Source organism: Symphalangus syndactylus, chromosome 11 (assembly GCF_028878055.3).
Source record: "Symphalangus syndactylus isolate Jambi chromosome 11, NHGRI_mSymSyn1-v2.1_pri, whole genome shotgun sequence".
NCBI lineage: Eukaryota > Metazoa > Chordata > Mammalia > Primates > Hylobatidae > Symphalangus > Symphalangus syndactylus.
The window spans coordinates 41,225,229-41,241,109 of NC_072433.2; the positions used below are offsets into that span (position 1 = coordinate 41,225,229).

The 15,881-nt window shown below is 41.1% G+C and overlaps 1 protein-coding gene across 4 annotated transcripts in view; it reads left to right on the plus strand.

Moving 5' to 3' along the window:
* Nucleotides 1-15,881, plus strand: part of LOC129457527 (uncharacterized) — a 55,620-nt gene extending 39,739 nt beyond the window's left edge. For 3 of the 4 annotated variants that reach the window (XR_010114411.1, XR_010114410.1, XM_063612700.1), the window contains one exon: nucleotides 15,533-15,751. Coding sequence is in view for 2 of the 4 variants with exons in the window: in XM_063612700.1 (XP_063468770.1) it covers nucleotides 15,533-15,566 (34 nt within the window). In the remaining 2 variants the exon portion in view is untranslated. Of the gene's footprint in view, nucleotides 1-4,779; nucleotides 4,839-15,532 lie in introns of all 4 variants that reach the window. The other variant, XM_055232773.1, reaches the window with a different exon arrangement.

Sequence of the window (15,881 nt, forward strand, 5' to 3'; positions counted from 1 at the left end):
AGTGAGCTGAGATAGCGCCACTGCACTCCAGCCTGGGCAATGACAGCGAAACTCCATCTCAAAAGAAAAAAAAAAAATCATAAAGTAATGCACTTCCCTGCATGGTTCACTCTGTCTCCCCCTGCCACATAAGCACACGAGTGTTTGTCTCTGGCTTTGCTGTCTAGGTAAGCAAATGCACTGACAGTGCCCTGCCTGTATCTGCTTAGTACTCACTTCCTCTACACGCTGACAACTTCCCCAGACCAGCACTTGCTCTGGTATCTCAGCCAGCAAGCAGAGCTGACTGGAAACGCTGGAGAATTGATGCCCCTGGGAGCAGAGGATAAATTCTCCAAATTCCTCCCACTTTGGATGGGACACCCTAAAACATGTCCTACAGTGTCTCCCAGAGGTCCCCAGTGGGACGAAACCCCAGTTGCCCACAATGGTAACTCACAGCCCCTTCAGTGACTTCCTTTCCTTCTCTGTGTCCTTTCCCCACTTCTGTTTTGGTGCTTCCTGGGACCACTTCCCACATAGATTACTCTCATTAAAATCCTTCACTCTGAATTTGCTTCTTGGAGAACCCAACCTCAGGTACTAGGGAAGCCAGTAACTTTTCTATTGTAAGAACCCCCTCCCCACTGCCATCTTCCTTTCTAATAGAATAGTTGGCAAGGGTATGCATTAGCCAGATGGGTTTCAAATTCTTTCCTCTATTCTTGAATTCGATTCTGAGTAAAATTTAGGCAAAACTCAAATCATCAAGTTTAATATAATAGTGTGTTCCCATAGTGTGGTAGCTAGTTGTCTGCAACATTATATAAGCAGGACTCACATTTTGTTAAAATGTTATTCCTATGATTTGAATAAGTGATACCTGCAAACAAGGTAAAAATATGTACAAAAGGATACACAATGAAAATATGTACAAAAGGATACACAATCTCCCCTCTTCTTCAAGTCTTCCAGTCTGTTCTAATGTCTTATGATCTTTCCAGCAGTCTTCCATGCATTTACAAATTTATAGTCACACACACACACACATACATATGCACATGCACGCTTGCACACACACTTACCTTCCCTTTTTTATGCAACGGCAAATCCCGTACTATACCTTACAGATTCTTCTGAATCTTGCTCTGTCATGTTAGAGTAAATCTTGGTGATTTTCTTTCATGTTGGTAAACATGGATTTGCCTTCTTCTTTTAATAGCTGTGTAGTTCTCCATTGTATAGATCAATTTTTTTATTGATGGCTATTTAGGGATCCCACATATTTAACATAATCTAAACTCTAAGATCATCTAAAAACCTTAAAACATCAACTGCTTTATTCGTTTACAATCTGCAGTTTGAACTGGACTCAGCTGGGCTTGTGCTGGCCTGTCAGTTGTTACTCTTGTAGATGTGCTCCGTTGGCAGATGGGTTTGGAGTGGGGCTCAGCTGGGACACTGGGATGGCTGGGTGTTGTTCTCCCTCGCTCCATGTAGTCTCAGGGTCCCTCTCTTTCTCTATGAGCTCCCCATGGCCTCTCTCCATGGCCTTCCCAGCAGGGTAGCTGGACTTTCTTACTAGTAGCTCAGGGCTCTGGAAGCCACTGTGCCTTCTTTGAGCTTACACCAGAAACCCACCTATTCTCATCTGTGCATTCTATGCATTGAATCAGGCCACAGGCCCAGTCCAGATTCAAGGTGAAGGACCTTCACAAGAGTGTGGATAAGAGAAAATGTTCACTGGGGAGTCCCCATGTGAATAGGCTACTACAAGTGGCTTCAGGGAATACTAAACCAGTTATAGAATCAGGGCTCTCAACAGACGTACATTTCCTTTTATCAGAATTTATTTGTAATATTTAGTTTGAAAAGATAATTACACTTTTTAATGTTGAAAATCACTGAGTTACTTCATGGAGTTACATCATGTCCCTCTAAAGATTTGGAGAGATCTAACCCTTTGCCTTCATTTGACCAGTGAGGGACCTGGAAACGTACAACGTTCCTCTGACTTATGGTTCAGGGGTCTGCACCCTCAATTCTCTGCCCCTCTTTTAACTTTCACCTGCCTTCTACTGATTTCCCATCTGTGGGCTTCAATACAGTCAGTTCCTGGATCAACAAACATTTATTCAGCACCTGCTGTGTTCCAGGCATATGGTCCAGAAAGTTGCTATTCTAGTTATGTAGTAATTCTAGCCTCATATATAACAGTGGTGTGCTGGGGCAGGCTTGGACCATCTCACGAGACCTGATTATGCCTGTTCATCTCCTTCCAACTCCAAGTTCAGTGTCAGCATGTTGGTAGCTTGAAATTGGTCATGATGGGAGTATTTACATCACAATAATCAGCAAACACTACAAATTGGGACTTTTTTTCCTCCCCAAAGAGTTGGTTGTTAAACATTTACCAGCACTCCCTGGATTTCATCTTAGATCACATTCTCTTTCAGGCTCAGCCAGGTTCCTTTACCACAGTCCACGCTGACCTATAGGTCTCTGACTTTTCATTCATGTATTCATTCATTCCGCAAATATTTACTGATCAACTCCCATGCTATTTATACCATGTCTAAAGGGGGCAGTCCCTACTCTTTCCCAGCTAATTATTTTCAGGCAGGAATGTGGGCCTACCATTGCTAGATGTTATTTTTTTAAGAGACATGAGTAATTCAGATTTTTATGTGAAATTGTCCAACTTTTAAATGTGAACAACAAATTAAAACTTTTTAAAACTACTTTCTGGGTCAAAGTAAACACACCTTTAGGTTACCTTTGTGGCTGGGTGCAGTGGCTCGTATCTGTAATCCCAGCACTTTGGGAGGCCGAGATGGGAGGACTGCTTGAGCCCAAGAATTCGAGATCAACCTGAACAACAAAGTTGAGACCCCATCTCTACAAAAAAGAAAAAGTAAAAAAATTAGCCGGGTGGAGTGGTGTGTGCCTGTAGTCCCAGCTACTCAGGAGGCTGAGGTGGGGGAGCATGGCTTGAGCCAGGGAGGTTGAGGCTACAGTGAGCTGAGATCGTGCCACTGCACTCTAGCCTGTGTGACAGAGTGAGACTCTGTCTCAAAAAATAAAAAATTAAAAAAGAAAATTACATTTGCCATGGGGTCCAACAGTTTGTGACCCCTGTTCTAATCCTAACAAAAGTAGGTGACATCAAGGCCTTAGCCTCTCCACTCCTTCAGTCTCACCAGTCATGCTACAGTTCAGCCACCTGGAAACCCAGGCACATGCCTAGTACTCCACCTTCTGCCCTATGTCTATCATGTAAGTAGTGAGTTTTAGATGTGTGTTTAAAACAATGTCCTCTGCTTAAAGGCCTTGTAGGGGTGCCCAGCAATGCTCACCTCTCAGCCTCCCATTCCACTCTGTCCTATATTATTTCCATTAGGCTGCTCTGGCCTTCTTTCAGTTTCTTGAACATCCCACACTGCCTTCTGCCACAGGGCCTTTGCACTTGCCACTCTCTTTCTGGAACATTGCTCTTTTCCCTTGTGAACGTAAGACAGAGACTATTTTCTGAAACAATCTTCATTGTCCCAGACCAGATCATGTCCCTCTAATTTATCTTATTATTATTGTGTTTTGCTCTATGGTAGCATTGCAGTGGCCATGAGCATGTAATTCTTAGATCTCTTACTGATGGACAGCCCCAGCTGCTGTACTCCAAATCCATCACTACATGTCTGCAGAGACCACATTTCCCAATGGCTGTTCCCAGCTTATAGCTAAGCCCAGCAGGAAAACTAAGCCAGTTCCATCCTTGAGAAAGGGGGACTCTTCTGATGGGCAACTGTGGCCTTGCCAGAACTTCCTTAGGATGACACTGAATCAAAGACCACCCATGCATCCATCCTTCTTTCTCCTCTTCACAGAACTACTTCCCTGTCTGATGGCTTTCCTGGCCTTCTCCAGCCTCCCCCTGACCATTTTCTTTTATTTTTTCCTTTATTTATTTATTTCCTTTATTTTATTTATTTCCTTTATTTATTTATTTTTTTTGAGACAGGGTCTCAGTCTGTTGCCCAGATTGGAGTGCAGTGGCGTGATCAAGACTCACTGTAGCCTCGAACTCCCTGGCTCAAGTGATTCTCCCACCTCAGCCTCCCAGTAGGTGGGATGACAGGCATGCGGCACCATAGCTGGCTAATTTTTCTATGTTTTTTTGTAGAGATGGGGTTTTGCTGTGTTTCCCAGGCTCATCTTGAACTCCTGGGCTCAAGCAGCCTACCTACTTCGGCCTCCCAAAGTGCTGGGATTACATGCGTGAGCCATCGTGCTTGACCTCCAATTTTCACTCACAGGCATTTTCCCCAATAAATCCCTTACCTGTTTATTCCTGTCTTAGTGTGCATCACGGAGGACCTGCACTAACACAAATATCTATTATGGTGGTAAATTTATGTTTATATATGTAATTTTTTTAACTGACTACTTTTTATTCCTTGATCTCATTCTTCAAAGCAAACTTCTTTTTGACCTTTTTTAAATTAAACAACTCAAAGCATTTAGTTTTATACATACATGCACAATCATATATGTGCGATTATTTGACAAATGCTTACCTCCCAGACTAGATATGAGGGCAGAGACCAGATTGAGCATATATTTGTCTTTGGTTTACCATTAAATCCCAGTACCTCCACCAGGGCGGAGCTCCCACACTGTGAGCTCCCACAGTGGGTGCTCATGAACATTTGTTAATTTCACAGTGATTGAAACAATTAAAAATATAGTACCTTATAAAAAATGGAAGGTATGCTTAAATATGTATGTTTGTCTCAACTGTAGGCTTTATAGTTATTTTTCAACATGGGAAACTGAAATCGGGCATATCGCTATGGAAGAAGGTAAATATAAGGCAAATGTGGTCAGTCACAGTAGTCCATGTTGTAATACAGGGACTTAGAATTGGATTACATTTCAGTGTGCTTGTAGGATGGACCTCTGGTTTCTCCTTCCCTAAGCCATAATAGTCTAGTAATGGAGAATACACTAAAAAGTGCCAATCCAAATACTGACCAAGATTGAGCAAGTCAGGTAGTAGGCAATGAAAGCAGATGACACCGTTTTGAGACCTGACTTGATTGAAGCGGGCTAGCTCCGGATCTTGGGCAAGTCACTTTGCCTCTTCTGATTCTGATATTTCCATCTGTACCATGAGAGGAGTGGCCTGAGACTCTGAGGCACACCTCTAGCTTGGATTCTAGGTGGAGAGGAGAGAGAGGTCAGGGAGGAGGGACCTCTTTATTGTTCCTTACTGTGTTCCCAGTACCTACCTCGGTGCCTGCATTTTAGGAGGCACTCAAGAAGTCTTACTTGAATGAATGAATGGAAACCTAAATGGAGAATACCTCCTCTTTCACCTGGGTACACACTGTTTCAGGGCCCCAATCTGTGCTAGCAGGGGAGGCAGGAAGCAGCTGTTTACCTTTGAGGGAGCGGCTGGGTGATCTGCCTGTGTAAACAGCCATTTACCCAGGTGTCAAGAGGAGCAACTGAAAGAGAACACACATTTATTCCCTTCCTCATGGTAATGATCCAGAAATCCTGGCTTGTCTCTGCATTTTTCCGGGCAATGCTGCAGTGGGAGACTGGTCTTTTTCTAATGCAGCCCCGGGCCAAGCCACAAACCCCACTGCTACTCTCCCACACCTACCCCAAGTCACTCCCTCTCTAGTCACCCTTCTAGTCACCCTTTTGCCCTTCAGGACAAAAATGAGTATCTGAAGTTACCTTTCAATTGAATGTTTTGGCCTGCCTGTTGTCTATATCCTTTCCCTACAATGTAAACACCTTGAGAATAAATTGCCTTGTTCAATGCCCTGCCCTCACACCTGGAACAGTGTCTGGTACTTGATGGGGCTGCTCAATCAATGGACATTGACTGATGGACAAGTGAGGCTTGTGTCAAGCCTGGTTTAGTACAGCCCTCAATATGAAAGGGTGCCTGAAATTCCCATTATTAAAGTCACTTCTTGGGTTAAGTCTGCATTCGTCACTCAATCACAGCACACCACTTTTAGCTTTATCATATTTCCTACTTTTACTTACTTATTTTCTTAATTCATCTTTCCTCTTTAATTTAAACAAGTGTATTTAAAATGCAAATTATATGTCATGACTATAAACAGAAACCAATTGCACTTTCCATAAATAGAAAATAACCATGAAAATAAATACAACAATCACAAACTGTAGTGGCGAGAGGATGGTGGATGAAACTGTATTTCAACATATTCTTTATTTTGTAATACTAGGTATTTTATTGTAAGAATTTACAAGCATTATTTTGAAATAGGGTTCATAGACTTCACCAGATGTCCAAAGGAGCCCATAGCATTTTCCTTAAGAACACCAGAGTAGAGATACCAAGACATTGACTGCAAAGCTTGAGATCTTTCTCTGTTAAAAAAAATATATATATCAAATAGCATTAGGATGGTATAAAAGACATGTCAGCATCAAGCTGAGACTTCCTCTATGACATAATCAGAAGGACTAAAAGGAAATAGAAAAGGGGCCAGGTATCTCACACCTATAATTCTAGCACTTTGGGAGGCCGAGGTAGGAGGATCACTTGAGGCCAGGAGTTTAAGACTAGCCTGGGCAACATAGTGAGATCCTGTCTTTACAAAATTTTTGTTAGAAACTTAGTTGGATGTGATGATGCATGCCTGTAGTCCCAGCTACTCAAGAGGCTGAGGCAGGAAGATCACCTGAGCCCAGGAGTTTGAGGCTGCAGTGAACTATGATTGCACTACTGCACTACAGCCTGGACAACAGAGTGAGAACCTTCTCTTAAAAAAAATAGAAAAGAGTGACTTTCTCCATGTAATTTAGTGTCTGTGGGCTCCATTAAATCATCTCAAGGAACCTGAGGTGATTTAATGGAGCCCTCAGACAATAAGACTTAATAGGGTGTTCAGAAACCCCAATTGCCCATATATTACTTAGGTTAAAATTGCAAATATATTAGTACCATTATTTTGGATTATCAGTTCATATCATTAAATATTTGTTGAGGGACTATTATATACACAGCTCATGTGCTAAGTCCATGTACTAAGTATCTCGAGTAATGTGAGTGGAGAATGACCATGTAATCACAGTTATTTTAAAGTCTATGTCTAGTAACTCCAATATCCGGACACTCTTAGGGTCCGCTCCTCTCATCTATTTCTTCAGTCATGTGGTCTTGTCTCCTTAAATGACTGGTAGTTTGAAATTAGATGCCAGATGTGTACATAAGATTAAGATAATTTGAGCCTCTTGGTAATTTTATTTTCTTTCAAGGAAGATTCATTTTTATTTTTAGTAAACTGTTAGCATAGAGGCAGATCACCTAATCCAATCAGGGATAATGTTTAATCAAAGCTAGACTTTGTTCTTGGTGAGGGTTGGTCTATTTCTGGTTCACTCCTATGTTCTAGGGTATAGCCCTTGGTGGACGTCAACTAAAACCTTGGGATGCTTATCATGGACTCTTTTCCTTTTAGGGCTCTGAATTCTAATTTTTCCCCTCAGTATGATAAGACTGCCAGAAGCTTAGCTCAGCTTCTCTGCTCTCAGCCACTACTTGTGAATCAGCTAAAGACCTTGAGAGGAAAGCAGACTGAATGTCGAGCACACTCCTTGTACTTCCCTTTTCTCAAAAATCTTAGCCCCTCAAGTCCTTGCAGGCATGGTAGCTCTCTCATGCCTTCAAACCAAATCAATCGAATATTTTGTCTGGCTTTTCTAGTTGCCCTTGGCTAATGGATTGTTCTGCAACAAACAAGTCTATCATTACAGCCTGCAAGCCGTATTATTACATGGGAAAAGCAAATTACAAAAGAATATGTAGGGTGTGATTCTATATTAATTAAAATAAAGATATTGATAATTTGTTAGAAAATGCTCAGGAATGTAATCTGAAAGAGGAGTCACCTAATCATTTACATTGGTTATGCAGTATTTCATTTCACTTCCTATGCTATGTATTTTTTTGTAATGTTTGGACTCCAGTTTTCAATAAAGATATATTTCATAATAAGAGGAAATTCATAAGGTCATTTCCAAAAGATGAAAGAAATAAAAAAGGCATAACAAAATGCTGGAAAGTGAGTTTATCCTTATCTCTGTTTCCTAATTTGGGAAAGCCAAACTTACAGAATATCCAGCAATATAGGGAAAGGTATGGTACCCTGGTTAGACTTATGCTATTAATTATGGTAGCCCTCCCTTACAGTATCAAGGGGCCTCTTGGTTCAGGGATTTTCAAAGTTGGTGAGTTAACTGTGGTGACTCCAAATTATTTACTGGGTCATTTAAACTACTTGATCTGCAAACAAAAGGGAAACTGAAATTATAGAAATCTTCCAACCCTAGGAAAACATTTACTTAGCCAAACTAACTTTAGCATGCGACTAATTAAAAAGGACTTCCTTCTTGGAAAGAGAGACACATATCCACAGAGTGCTATAATTTATTTAAGAGTTCATTTTGAAAACTCCATTCCATCACTTTGCAAGTGAGCACTGAAATCCAAATTTGGAAGTTAATACTTATGTGAGCTAATTTTTGTCTTATTGATTCTACACAGATTTCTAGCCCTTTAAGATGATTTTGAGTCTGAATCTCATTTCTAACTATCTTAACTAATGTTTCCATCATTTTGTCAACTAAAAATTCAGTAGGCATATTTTCTATGTCCTAATCTGTTTATTAAAATATTAGGAACATTAAAAAAAATCAGAACCCAGGGCAAGATAAAGTGGGACTTTACTGAAGATTTCTTCCAGCCTGTCAGTAATGAATCAACACATTTGTGTATGACTGTTTCATCTGCTTCAAATCCACTTGACTACACTATAATTTTATCCACATTACCCTCTTCCACTAGAGCTGCTAAGGAATTTATTCCCATTCAAGTCCTCTTGGTGAGCTGACTTAGATCACAAGAGGCAGCCCTTGTGTACTGCCTGACCCATGCCCCTGGCCACAGCCTATTGGACCAAGGATAAACACTTGATACAAACTGGGCCAATCAGATTCTCTATCTCAAGAATTTCACAAAGAGGCATGGAGCTTGAGTTTGCTAGCTAGGGGTAGCCAAACATAAGGGTCATGTGACTTAGGGGCTGAAGCCCATCATCGGGCACATGATGAGCTTTGTATAAGCAGAAGGGTGAGGAGAAAGAAAAAACCAAAGCATGCATGCTGAGAGAAATGTAAAATTGAAGCCATGAAGAGGGAAAAACATGAAGAGAGTAGCTGCCTATTGACTTTCCGGTTCTCTGGATGTCTGACTTTGATAAAGTGCACTTGGATTCTGTGAGGCTTTTTTCTGAAATTTTAAAATAAACTCCTTTTTTTGGCTTGAGCAAATGTTATAGGCTGAACTGTGTCCCTGACAAAATTCATATTTCGGCCAGGTGCAGTGGCTCATGCCTGTAATCTCAGCACTTTGGGAGGCCGAGGTGGGCAGATCACTTGAGGTCAAGAGTTCGAGACTAGCCTGGCCAACATGGTGAAACTCGTCTGTACTAAAAATACAAAAATTAGCCAGGTGTGGTGGCATGTGCCTGTAATCCCAGCTACTTGGGAGGCTGAGGCAGGAGAATCACTTAAACACAGGAGGCAGAGGTTGCAGTGAGCCAGGATCACACTGCTGCACTCTAGCCTGGGTGACAGAGTGAGACTCCATCTCAAAAAAATAAAAAAAATAAAAAAAATTCATATGTCAAAGCTCTAACCCCCAGTACCTCAGAATGTGACTGTACTTGGAGATAGAGCCTTTAAAGAGGTGGTTAGGTTAAAATGAGGCCCTCAGGGTGGGCCCTAATCCAATCTGTCTTGTGACTTTATGAGAGAGGAAGAGACACCAGAGATGTGCACTCACAGAGGGAGGGCCACGTGAGGATACAGCAAGAAGGTGGCCGTCTGCAAGCCAAGGAGAGAGGCCTCAGGAGAATCTAAACCTGCTACACCTTGATCTGGGACTTCCAGCCTTCATAATCTTGAGAATATGAATTTCTGTTATGAAAGCCACCCAGCCTGTAGTATTTTGTTGTGGGTACCCTAATGGACTCAGTCTAAGAGGGTTTCACTGCTTTCCATTGCATGTAACAGAAAACTAGGACTCAATTAGATCAAAAGATAAGATTATGAGTTATTTCACATAACTAGAAATCAGGACAGAAGGAGCTCCAGGGTTAGTTAATCAGTGACTCCTGACATCATCAAGGATCTATGTTCTTTCCGTGTTTCTGCCCCTCCATTCTCATCTCAGCGTGTCAGCTCTGACCTCGGGCTAGAGATCCTTTCATGCTGATGAGCTGGCTGCAACGTTTCGAGACATGACACTGTCCAGAAGAAGAAATTATTATATATTTTCTGAGTGTTTCTTTTTAAAAGCACGGAAACCCTTCTTAGAAGCCCTCTTACACTCTTTTCCACATCTTATCAACCAGAAATGCATCAGAGTTCATAACTACAGTAATCACTGGCAGTGAAAATAGGGCCATCATAAAGGATCCTCCCTGGATAAATATGGTCCCAAGGAGAAGAGCAGAACTTAAATAAAATAGAGGTAGGGTTAAGAAAAAAAAGAAGGAATGAATTTGGAGTAGGTAACCAACAGGGTCTCCCTGGTTTCCTTTACCAGTGCTCCCTAGACAGCAATTCCATGCAAGATTGTCATGGGAGATTTTGGCAAATGTGTTACTGAAATGGCAACACCTTTTTTAATGTCACTCCTCTGATCTATCAATTTAATATATACCAACAACAAGTACAAAATAAGCTTGGATGTTCATAACCCTGCATAACTTAAACTTTTTTTTTTTTTTTTTTTTTTTTTGAGACGGAGTCTTGCTCTGTCGCCCAGGCTGGAGTGCAGTGGCGCAGTCTCAGCTCACTGCAAGCTCCGCCTCCCGGGTTCACGCCATTCTCCTGCCTCAGCCTCTCTGAGTAGCTGGGACTACAGGCGCCTGCCACCACGCCCGGCTAATTTTTTGTATTTTTAGTAGAGACGGGGTTTCACTGTGGCCTCGATCTCCTGATCTCGTGATCCGCCTGCCTCGGCCTCCCAAAGTGCTGGGATTACAAGCATGAGCCACTGCGCCCGGCCATAACTTAAACTTTTGTATGCATTATGTCTTTTGCTACAAATAACAGCTTTACAGAATGAGAAACTGAGGCTCAGAGACTTGAAATGATTTGCTTAAGAAAACACAATGTTTGTCCCTAGAACAGTGAATATAGTGACCAGGGGACACAGGCCAGTAGTGATAGGTTAGATTGGATTAGAGCAATAAATTAGTAAAATTGTAGGAATCTAGGTGAGATTATGAGGACCTTGAATGTCAAAGGAAGGAGTTTAAAATTGATTAAATATATAATAAAGTCTTAATCTGAGGAGTGATCTGATGAAATGATATATCAGAAAGATTGATCAACCACTGGTTTCTAAGAGCAGTTAATAAGTGGTTTAACCAAATAGTAGACAGAGGCCAGACTCAATTTGAGATTCATTCATTTTCCTCTAATCAACATTTATTGAGCATATATTATGTGGGAGGTCCTGTATTCAGCAGTAGGGATAAGCGGATGTGCAAGACAGATATGGTCACTTTCCTTGTATCAATTAAAGTCAGAAGGATCTGTATTAATCAGGATAGGTTGGGCTATGCTGCTGTAACAAATAGACACTAGATATCTTGTAGTGCAATAGCATCAAGACATGGTTTTGCTCATGTGAATTCTGAGGCATGAATTGTCTTCTTCCATCTGGTGCACGTGTCTTCCAAGGACACCACAGTAGGTCAAGAAACATATGGAGGAAGCACACCAATTCTTAATTGCCTCAGCTGCTCCTCACCTAACAGCAGGAAAAACTGGGAAATACATAGTGGGGAGCATTCTGTATTTGGTTAGAAGTAACTGTCTCTGCCACGAAATTTTATAATAAATACCTTAGTTAAAGATCTGTCTCTTTTTTATTCACTTATAAAGTTATACTATGCAAGAAGTAGTTATATAAACATCATTTTAATTACAACTTCCGCTTGAGGAGAAAAAGCATCATATTAACCTTGCTTTCAGACTGTGTATTTAAGGAGAAGATAAAGAATAACAAGTCGATACTAAAGAAAGGTGACATTTTAATTTCTTTGCCCTGCAGTGATGCAGTAGAAAGACCTCACTTTGCATAACAGTTCTGTGTGCTGCTTTTGTGCCCTTAAGCAAGTCATTCAACCTTGGTGAGCCTCCTTCAGCTTAACAAAGAGAATAATACTTATCTAACCCAGAGAGGTGTCATGAGGATCAAAATTTAAAATATAGATCTATGCAAATGTCTACATGCCACCACAACTGACACACAGTATAAACTAATTAAATGTTAAATGAGTCTGCTCTATATGGGTCAAAATAAACTTTAGATCAGAACTCACAGCCGCGTTTTTTCATGCCATCATACCTCCTCTTGCACCGAATCTAACTCAGCTGCCCAGCCTTCAAAACTTCATAATGTTTCACTTCCCAGCTTGTCTCCTTCCCCCTATGACTTCCCGGCATCTTATCTCACCAAACTCTTCCCCTCAACACTCACTCACTCCTTCTGCTAAACAATTTTGCTTGCTGCCTGAAACTTTTGGTAGGTCTCTAAAACGCTCTTTCCATGGCACCGACTACATTATTGCAAAATAGGGGGCTCCTCCTTACTCTTTGCCAGGCCAGTCCCTCCAGGAGGATCATAGTTTCTGCCCCATTGACATGGGGCTTGGCCATCTGATTTGCTTTGCCCAGTGAAAAGTGAGCGGGAATGATGTGAGCGGAAGCTTTGACAACCGTAGCAGGTTTCCACTCTCTCTTTTTCCTCTACTACAAGACCCACATGCCCCAGATAGAAGCTTCTTTTTCAGCTTTGGTCCTGAGATGAAGAGGTGCAAATGAACAGCAGCTGATGGGTGGTGGACCGGAACGGGGCTGAGAAATAGTCCTCTGTGCTGGTAACCCACTAAGATATTAAAGGTTATTTGTTACTGAAGCTTAATCTACCCAACAAATGGCTGATGCAACCCAAAATTCCCACCACACATGGAATATTTTCTCTTTAATAACTGTGTTCAAAACTTCCCTCCACTAGTGTATTTTTTCATCCCTCTTGCCTCCCCAAAATGCTATCTACTTTCAAATGCCTTCTCCATGAAGTTTCCTCTGATTATCCTGATCAGAAATGATTCTCGCCTTTTCTAAGCAGCACACTAACATATTACCTGCAACAATTTCTGTAAATAAATGTTTGTTGACTACACTAGCCTGAGAATGCTTTTCCTATGGCACTGATTACAATATTTCATTATTATACTGCTTTCCTCATGTCTTGTCATGTTTAGTATAAACAGGGATCATGCTTTTTCCCATTTCTGGAAAAGTAGTAGCATATAGTTAGAAAGGCACAGTCAACATTTGTTGAAAAATAAATGACACAGGTTTCAGCTGTGGGTAGAATGGGGTAATCACACTCGACTCTTTCTTGCTGGCACTGAACACAGCTCTCTAACTTGGTGTTTAAGCACACAGGGGGAGTTTAGTTGGTGGTTCCAGATTAAGAGGGCTCAGTCTTTCAGTTAAACAATAGTTGAAATGTGGTTTTGGACTGTAGAAGAAGTTTTAGACTGGTGAGATGCAAAAACTTTCTTAAACTCCTTTCTCTGGGCCTGAGAACTGGCCAGTTACACAAACATTAACCAGGACATTGGCTCTACAGTGGCTATAATTGTGTTGTTGTTGTTGTTGTAGGTATGTGAGACACCAACCAGAGTTCGTAATTCTAATGACCTCTCCAGATTTATGGCTGCAGCATCCCCAAGAAGGGGTAGGGAGGGGCATATAATGAGCTACGCTCAGGGGATCAGAAAGAAAAGGGAAGGTGAGGAGGTATGATCTAGAATGCTCAGGGTGGTGTTTGCATGACAATCTGCATGCCTTATGAAACTGATTTTATTTCACAGTGAAGAAGATATTTTGAGGAACAGTAGAGATCCTTCTTGAATAAACAGTTACTTCCTCCTGGGGAAAAATAAAACAATTAAAGATGTAGTAGCACTGGGCAGATTGGCCAATAAATAAGCAACTTGAATGGAAAAAAATCAAACATGGATTTTACTCTAAGGTTTAGACTAATCCAGGACACTCATGGAATTTGTTGTGGGTGAATGAAGGAGACCAAATGGGGAAAGAGGCAAGAGGCAGTAGGGGAGGCCAGCTTTAGAATCAGCCACACAAGAGAGTGTCATTTTCAGTCACCATCCTACCTCAAGATGTTCCACCCAAGCACCAGTTCTAAGAGTCTTCAAAACTCTGTTACCATTTTCATTTCCTGCCTGCCCTGGGCTTCTAGGATGTGTGGATTGGGATAAGAGGTGGAAGGAAAAACAGCAATGCTATTTCATTGCACAACTCTAGGGGGCACCATCCACACTGCATTTATGTAACAGAACATTGTAATTCCCCCTTTCCTCCCTGAGGCCTCAACAGGGAGGAAACACAATGTTTTCCCTGAACCACTTTCAAAGACTACCTTTCTATTTGATTTCTATTATATATTTAACCATTATTCAATTCCCAAAGCACTAGTTCAGAATTTTTAAATCTTTTCGTTTCCTTCAACATGTTGTTGACACAGGATAGAGGGAGTAGATGAAGCTAAATGATTTTTACCTGCTCTCTTTAAAAAGAAAATCTCTTGTGCTAACTAACCTCAGTTTTTAAAACATGCATTTAAAAAAGTGCAAATCCTCTAATCTAACTTGTAAAACATTTAATATTTTCGATATATGGCTTTAATGACCATCCAAAAGTCAGGGTGGCTGGACAATGGGAGCTGCCAGACTATTGTCCATTGGCCACAAAGCCATGAGGTGGCTCTTTTTCCCGGGTCAGGAGGTCAAGCTTCACAGCATTAATTTTGCCGAGTTTCTTTGTTATAAATAACAAACAAGGTCATTTATTTTCATTTTCTTGTTTCTAATTGCATGCATCTTCTCCCGAGGATGAACTCCATAAACAGGTGGCTGGAATGCTGGGGAGAAAACTTGAAACTCTTCCAGAAAAAGAGGGCATGTCCCACTCTGGCGAAACAGTTTGATGAGTTAGAGATTTAGTCACTGCAGGATACGCACCTGCACTATTACTCGAAAAGCAAACACTCATCTGTTTGGCACGCACAGATCTATGTAAATTAGGAGAGATTATTTTGCTGCTAGTCCTTGGCTGTTCTGTGATCAAATGCAATTGTTTCCCATTTCTTAAGAAACAGAATCTTTATTAGACTCAGTTCTTTTCTTGGTTATTTTTACAATTTTATTGTTCTATGGTTATTAAAAAATAACATGTCATATAAATTAAGCCTAGAAACATGGATGCTTATCAAAGAAAGGATTGTCATCCAAAGCACCAACTATGAGAGATATCTATGTGCAATGGTATATAGATCTGTCATAGAAGGGTTTAATTATATCTGCCTAATGATTTTCTCTCCTTAATGCCTCTATAGCTGTCCCTTAGTGAAGAATAAAACTGTGGACTGACCCCCACCCATTTGCGAAGAAAGTACTGGGTCTTCAGCTTTCATTGTTCAGCCGGTGGTCTTTGTGGACAACACCAGGGGCCCCTCCTGCTGAAGACTGTCTGAACTTCCTGATTTTCACTCCTGTATAAACCCCCTCCCCCATTACTACCTTTGTCTCCTTGGGGAAAAAAAAATGTTTTTCACTTAAGCAAAATAAAAACTACCCAGTATTTGTTTCTGGAGTGAAATTATAAACTTCATTGTACATTCTTCCTGGCTTTGATGCTTATCTTGAAGAGTTCAGTGAAAATAAATTGTTTTTATGAAAGCAGAG